The sequence below is a fragment of the Psammomys obesus genome, unplaced genomic scaffold, assembly GCF_907164565.1.
Source record: "Psammomys obesus unplaced genomic scaffold, mPsaObe1.curated_primary_1811, whole genome shotgun sequence".
NCBI lineage: Eukaryota > Metazoa > Chordata > Mammalia > Rodentia > Muridae > Psammomys > Psammomys obesus.
Window position 1 is genome coordinate 5,706,640 of NW_026596034.1, and position 7,876 is coordinate 5,714,515.

The 7,876-nt window shown below is 49.6% G+C and overlaps 1 protein-coding gene across 2 annotated transcripts in view; it reads right to left on the reverse strand.

Moving 5' to 3' along the window:
- Nucleotides 1-2,493: 2,493 nt before the first annotated feature.
- Sall1 (spalt like transcription factor 1) overlaps nt 2,494-7,876 on the reverse strand; it is a 16,788-nt gene continuing 11,405 nt past the window's right edge. For both annotated transcript variants that reach the window (XM_055620920.1, XM_055620921.1), the window contains exons 3-4: nt 5,215-7,876; nt 2,494-4,056 (exon numbers count right to left, since the gene is read on the reverse strand). The exon at nt 5,215-7,876 is cut by the window's right edge and continues 766 nt beyond it. In XM_055620920.1, coding sequence (XP_055476895.1) covers nt 3,616-4,056; nt 5,215-7,876 — 3,103 coding nt within the window. In that variant the 3' untranslated portion in view covers nt 2,494-3,615. The remainder of the gene's footprint in view (nt 4,057-5,214) is intronic.

Consider the following 7,876-nt stretch of genomic DNA (forward strand, 5'->3'; position numbering starts at 1 on the left):
CACTTTTAAAAAACAAATACATAACTTAAAAATGCTGTTGCCTCCCTTGCCCTAACAGCCGTTTATAAATCTGAACTGGGAAGAGTGAAAAACCAAAACCCAAAGCTAGCTTCCATTTATCTCTAGTTGATCTTCGAGGCCCTTCCTTCCAACTCCCTGGCCCCTCCTCGCAGACCCCCCCACTTAAGGACCGTCTTTAGGTAGCTTCCTCCAGAAAGGGTGGTTCCTTCTTTTCCTCCCCAGGTCACTGTCAGTCATCAACTGCTTTTCCAAGGGTTTTTTTTTCCAGGAAGGGAGGCCTTACTGGGGGAGGGGAGGAATCAGGACAGCGAAAGGGGTGAGGAGAGTCATAAAGGAATGAGAGGGAAAGACACCGACACACGGGGTGTAAAAAAGCAGGAACAAGTCCCTAAAGTTGGCAAATTTTGGGCCACTGGCACCGCTGAACTTTTGGGTATCTTTACAAATCACGTTATGTCACCAAAGTGAGTATTTTTAGTTCAAAACTTTAGCGAACTTAACTCTGGTTCTAGTCTGCAGAGACCCTTCTTAGTTCAGACAACCAGACCAACTAGGTCATCCCTCAAGTTTCAGGGAAAAGGAGGCTCGGTGGCGCGGTGTGAGAGGAGGGGCGGGCCAGGCACAGCGCTGCCGGGAGGCCACCACCCGTTCCTCGTCGGCTGGGCTGGGCCCAGCCAGACCGTGTTCATCTCCGGGCGGCGGGCGCTTTCTGGGTTTGGGAATGGACGCAGAGGGGAATGGGCAGGTTGTGATCGATCCATTAGAATGATAGTCAATCGTTGCAGATAAGTCGGGACAAAAGGCGGGAGGAGGGGCGCAGAGAGACGGAGACCACGACCTTATCAAGGCGGCCTGGGAGGCCTCTGATATTTGGCTGGACCCAAGCTAGTTCGCCTTAACTTAATTGCCGAAAACGCGAGGAGGGAGTTCGAAGGATGAGAGAAAGGCACCCGCCCCCTCGCGGAAACGACCTCCCAGCCCCGTGGGCAGCGCGCGGCAGGAGCGACCTGGGGACCCGGCGGGCCTGCGGCAACCCGGGAGCGAGGGCCCAGCTGCAGGGCGGGGACCAGGGAGGGCGGCAGAGGCGCTGTCACTGCCTGGCCCCTCGCGGTGGCCACAGCCCGGAGATCGCCCCGACGTCCCCAGGCTTCGTGCTGGGGCCGGAAGCGCGGCGCGCGGCCCCTCCAGGCCACGCGAGACCTGCAGGGAGACCATTGCCCCTCGGACAGCCGCGTGTCTGGCCTCTTAACCCGGTGCTCGCTCCTGGAGATAAAAAGGTTGCAGCAGGCAGGGTGGCGGGAAAAGACGTGGAGGTGAACGGGGACCAAGGCATCCGCGCTGTGCCCCGACTCTGCCCACCCCCTCTTGTTTTAGGAAGCCCCCATCCCACGCGGTCAGTCTAGAGGGCAGGGGCTTTCCCGAACTCCGCGCTGAAAGCTTAGGCCAAGTCCGCACTTCAAGCACCCTCGTGGCTCACTGGGCTTCGGAGTCTAGGGACAAATCTCGGGGAGGCCACAGTCAGTCGCCTTGGAATGGGCCGGGCTTGCTGGGAGTTGGTGCTGAGAGCCCGCCCATGTTCCTCATCCTCACCTGGGCACAGCCAGGTTCAGTTAGATCCATCACCTCCCGGAGATAAAGACCCCTGTGCTGACAACTTCCACTCTTTTCTAATGCTTAGCCCAAAACTGTGCACAGGAGTACAACAGGCCCTCGGAACAAGAGACAGAAAGGGAGCCGGCTCAGGTGAACCCGGACGGCCAACTGTTTCAAGTTGCTCCTACAGATCTGTATAATAGACCTTTTTCTTTCAAATATGCATATGCTTTTAAATGCCTAAAAGACTAATTAAATAAAGAAAATGTTGACCTCCTGGGTTGAGGTCCAGTTTCTAGTCAGATTATATAACCATGCTGCATGGGGAATTCTCCAGCAAGGCGGTTCTCAGCTGCTTGAAAAACAAAAACAAAAAACAAAAACAAAAAAACCCAAAAAACACAGAATCAAGTGAAATGGGACTAGAATAGTTAAAAGCTGAAATCTAAGTCCACAGATACTGTTTGAGGAACAGACCTTACAAGATGAGTTCTCAAACCACAACTTATTTTTTCTTTCCCTGTCTTGGGAGATGGAGTGGGGAAAAGTTGAACTATGTATGTATGAACTAGCATACATTCCCAAACAAGAAATGGATATTGTGGAAATAAGTAGATTGCTATAGCTCAAAAACAAGAAAACAAAACAAAAAACATCAAAACAGAAAACAAAACAAAACAAAAACAACCAAATAATCAAAAAATTCTAAAGCAAAACAAAATGCTGGGCCATGCCAGCCCATTTCTATTAGGCCTTTTACAATTTCTTATTCAGAGATACTAGGTCACATACAATTTATAGCTACCTGGGGATATGTTAAACTACCTTTAGAGTCCTGGCTAGATAGAAATGCACTCTAAAAACACGGACACAGTTATGTTGTTTTATCTGTTGCAAAAAAAAATGTATTTGATTACTTGAGTAAAATTACAGTATCTCTGTTGTTAGTAAGTATTAAATGTTAAAGAAATTGGAACCCCCCCTTTCAACTTTCCAAGAAAGTGCATGTAACAGTCCATTTTTTTCCTTCCATACCTAATACAAAATAAACCAACACTATACCTGCTCTCGATCAAGAAGCGTTTGCTCTTGTATGGAACATATGTACATTTGAATGAAAGTGATATTTCTTATTGTATATAAAGAGCATCTACATTTCTCCACTGAAGGTTGTTCAAGATGCTATCATTAGCAGCATTGTGAAATTCCAGCACACGTTTTCTACTGTGAATATACCCTACAAGGCAAAAATGCTACATCTCAGTTTCAACTACCAAAACAACACTTGTGTTTTTTTTTCCTCTAAAGAATTCTGCGTGCTTATTACTGTACAGAAACTTATCAACATTGAGGATGACTCAAGTAAAAAGCACAATACAAATAGCAGTTCAAAACGGAAATGGTTAACTCTATAAAAACAACAAAAAGCAGGTTGAAGTTTAGAATCAAAATGAAAACAAAACCAGAACAAACAAACAACAACAACAACAAAAAACCCCAAACCTTTCAAATGTTCAGTCTGTACTTAAAAGTCCTTCCCTTAAATCTGTTTGGAAAGATTAGACAATGTGTTTGCTGATAAAATTTTCCAGCAGGATCAAAGTGTACATTTATATACAGACTTTATTAGAGATCTAACGCATCACGAAGGCATTGCATCGACACCAGATTCATATTAAACCGGATATAGAAAATAAGTTAATGCCGGATTAAGACCGCCTAGCAGGGCAACTTGAGATTGCCATAAATGTTACAGCAAGCTTAGAGCACTCTAGTCCATTAGTATTTAGTCCAAAATACAGAAGACCAAAGTTAATGCTTGCATTCGGTTTGCAAAGCAAGGTTATAGCACTAATAAATAAGCTTTTTTAGAACTCTAGAGGTTGAACAACGTACAAAAGAATGTCTTCATAATGTAGTTCATAGTCCCAGGGGCCAGAAGGTAAGCTGGGGCAGGAGGCAACCTCGGGCGGCATTCTGAATGGAAACGCTCTGGCAGCTTTAGCTTGTGACTATCTCTTTGCTGTCCTCCACGAAGCGGGTGAAACGGAAGTTGGTTCCATTCTCTGTGCTAGCCATCTTCTCCAGACCAGCCAGGGGGGCACTGGGTTCCGAATTCCCCAGCTTTTCCACGTTCCCTGTCAGCCCGCTGATAGGTGAGCTGCTCCCGCTGCCGAGGCTTCCAGGAATTGGAGGGATGCCACCGTTCTGAATGACAGAGATCTCGTTGGCCTTCATGGCTAGCCCATTGGACAGCGCTGCTGTATACTGGTTCCAAAAACTGGAAGGATCCCCACTTCCTGACCTCGCCGCCAGATCCTTCTGGAACATTTCTGGGAACTTGACAGGATTGCCTCCTAGAAATGTCATGGGGCCATCCACAGAGAGCCGCCGGCCCCGGCGGGCAGGGGTACTGTTCCACATATGAGTGCCCATGTGGACCTGTGAGATGGGTTGGGGAAGAAACACAGAAAGAGAGCAAGAAGCTTAATAGCTGAATCTGTCTCAGTTCCTATCCCAACACTCAACAAAGCAAGCAGCCTAAATGTCTATTTTTATTACATGACAGACAAGGGAAAAGACACAAGGAACCATCCATCCACTCCCATGGTCTAGTAATAATGTGTTTGCTCTCTGCAGCCCTGGGCTGGCTCTCCTCTTCCTGGGCCTTACTTACTCTTTTTTATTTATTTATTTATTTATCTATTTATTTATTTATTTATTTATTTATTTATTTATTTTACCCATATTTAGCTTGTAACGGCCTAAAGCAAGCCAGGCAGTCGCAGATAGCTCCTTTCATGGTTAGAATTGTTATGTCCACTCTCATTGCAGTGGTAAGTATTGTATCTGACACCCTCTACACTGTAAATGTCCTTTTCAGATGGGAAGAAACTAGCCTCACCGATTGCCCGTTGGAGGGCCTGCACACACAGAGAGAAAAACCCGAAGATAATTATTCATCTCACATTACTGGCAGCAACCTCTAGAGGACTACTCTGTCAACAGAAAAATGTACACAGTGAGAGTGCTCAACTGTTGCTCTAGAACAGGCGTATTTGCTTTATTTCCAACATGTATCAGTAGGAAATGTCCTGTAATCAATTATCATAATACCCATTAGCTGAGGAGTGATGGTACTGTTTCTAGAAAAATAAACCACGCCAGACTGCAGTTATGAAAAATAGCTGCATATGCCGAAGAGAACCGTAATTATTAAGTGATATGGGCAGTGCTCGGGCCACACAGAGGTCCTTAATCAATACCCCATGGCAACGCCAGGCTGTCTGATTTGGTAGGTAAAGCAATTCATTTGGTGCACTTAGCTAGACAGCAGAGAGAAGCCTGCTGCTTCGCTTAGGTACCAAATGATTCAAGGCCTGGTGACATGCAGCAAGCTACAGGCTGCCCTTGTCCCTGCCATGATCCTGACCTCACAAGGCTCCTCCATCTACCCTGTCAGCTGCGTGCAGCAGGTCCCCTTTCCAGAACCTTCTCCCTGACTATGCAGCCGAGGGCTCCAGGAACATGTACTATCATCAGCCAACGGCATGAGAAAGGGCTGGTGGGTGGGTGGTAGGGTGCAGGCAGAGCAGGTACCTTCAGATTGCCTTTTGTTGTGAATGCTCTTCCACAGATAGTGCAAGCAAAGGGTTTCTCTCCAGTGTGAGTTCTCTCGTGGATCTGCAGGGCACTCGAGGACGAGAAGGTTTTACCACACGTGTTGCAATAGTGTTGTTTGGGAGTTCTCCGGGGCAGAGCTGGAAGCAGAACTGGGGATGTCGCAGAGGACGGCAAAGGCCCCGAAGGGACATGACTAGTGGGGGCGTCCTTACTGTCCTGAGGAGAAACGTGCACAAAGCCGTTGACCTCTGTTTTGATAAGGGATGACAACGAGTTGGCGGGAATCACCGCAGAGTTCGGATTGGGGCCGAGGTTGGAACTGGGCTCAAAGAGCTGCGAGGGGAGATCCCGCATCTGATGTGTCAACATGTGCTGTTTCAGGTTACCCTTTGTGGAAAAGCCACGATTGCAGACTGTGCAAATGAACGGTCTCTCTTTGGTATGACTTCTGTAGTGAATGTCCAAGGCACTCTGACAAGCAAAGGTTTTGCCACAAATGTCGCAAGCAGTGTTTTTAAATTTACCCCGGTCTCTGAAAGGGAAGAGGATTCCCAGAGAATCTTCTTTGATGATTTTCTCTGCATGACTAGAGGTCAAGTCCAAAGCACCCCCATTCACTGGGGTGGGAGACAGGCCATTGGCAAACTCGCCTGGCCCCACTCTCTGCGGCTTTTCCTCAACACTGGGTGACTTGTGGAAGTCTTGGGTGCTGTTGGATGGGGACGGAGCCTGCATGGAAGAGGTAGACTCTGAGATGGCTGGGCTGCCGGCGCTCTGGCTCTCCATGTCGCCGCCCACTGAGGATGAATCGTTGGTCAGGACATCACCTTCCACGGACCCATTCTCCACTGACTTCAGGCTGGCCTGGAGCTGCTCTGCCAGGCCGGCATTGATCATCTTCATCTGATTTTCCAAAGCGGCGATGCTGGACATCTCGAGAGGCAGAGGTGAAGAGGACAGGCTATCTTGGGAGGCGTCGGCCGACTTGGGTGTATCTGGGATGCTGCCCTCAGGACAGTCTTCCATATTCTCATCCGAGAAGTTGTCTAAGTCATCAAAATTTTTCTCATCAAAGGAGCCCGTGTCGGACTCCATGGACTCAGGATAGTTGTCAGGGACCGGGGTGTTAGGGATCTGGCCTCCCATGTGCATACGGATGTGCTGCTGAAGGACCACTGCATTGGTGAACTTCTTCTGGCATATGGGGCAGGAATGCTGGACTCTGAGCGGAGGCATAGCCCGATGGACACTGTAGTGGGTCTTTAGGTTCCCTTTTGTGGTGAAAGCCCGGCCACAGATCTTACACTTGAAGGGCCTCTCCCCAGTGTGCGTCCGGTAGTGCATTTTCAAGGCGCTCTGGCAGCTGAGAACCCGGTGACAAATGATACACTCATTGGGGTCAGTGGCCTTCTTGTCAATGTTTTCTACAAGTTGCTGCAGCTTGGATGTCTCTGAGGCCTGGGCTGAATCTAAGAGTCCCCCAAAAGGAAACTTGGCCTTGAACTGCTCAGACATAAGTGGTAACAAAGGGTTGGCGAAGGTGCTTCCTCCTGGACCACAGTCAGCCACTGGGGAGCTCAGGGTACTGTTGCCTGCTGTTGGGACTGAGCTCATAGTCACGCCACTCTCTTCACTTTTACCTCCGAAGGGTGGCACAGCAGACCCTTGAGCTTCCTCCGGGAGCCCACTCGAGTTTCTTACGGCCAAATCAGGGGCCCCAGAGTCACTTTTGACTGAGCCTTGGGGGCTGGCAGCAGAATGGCTAATAGGGATGGGGGCTGGCTCTTCCGTCTTGATGAATGGCGTGAGGTTTGGTAGGGTCGGGGGCAATGGCAGGCCGACGGAAGTGGTCAGCGTGGGCAGGACTGGCTTGGTGTCTAGCCAGCTGGTGACTGGCTTCTCTGGGGGAATGGACATGCCATAGGGGATGCCAGTGCTCGTGGGGATGTTGTCCAAGTGCTCCGGAACGGGGTAGGGGTTCATCTGGATGTGGGGGTACTTCTCTTTGTGGCGCTGGAAGTGGACCTTCAGGTTCCCCTTGGTGGAGAACCTGTTCCCACAGATGTTGCACTTGAAGGGCCTCTCTCCAGTGTGGGAGCGCAGGTGGATCTGCAAGGCACTGTCGCTCCCAAAGACCTTCGCACAGAACCTGCACTTGTGTTTAAAGAATGCCTCGTCTGAAGTACTTTTCGCTTCAAAGGCAGTGACATTTGGTGGCTTGCTTTTTCTTTGCTGGGCCAAGGCAGACAGGGAGTTTAAATCTTCTGCAGTTGTTGCAACGCTGGGTAAAGGGCTAGGAAAAACAGCATTAGCTGGGGTCGGCTGAGGTAGAAGTGGGTTAGATGCAGGACTCAACAGACTGCTTATTGCGAATGCTGGTGAGGACGATGCTATGACTGCCGGGGAGCTGACACGGGAGGCACCAGCACTGGAAGCCACTTTTTCTGAGGATGGGGTGGGAACCGCCGCTGCCGTCACTATGCTCAGGCTGGGAGAAGCGCCACTGCTGGGCGGGACGATGGTGCCGGAGCTGCTCTGAGGTAGCTGGACTGGGGGGAGCTGCTTCACACCGCTGATGCTGGCAGATTGGCTAGCAAGGCTCTGTGCTAATCCAGCTGCCACCGCCAGCTGCTGAGAC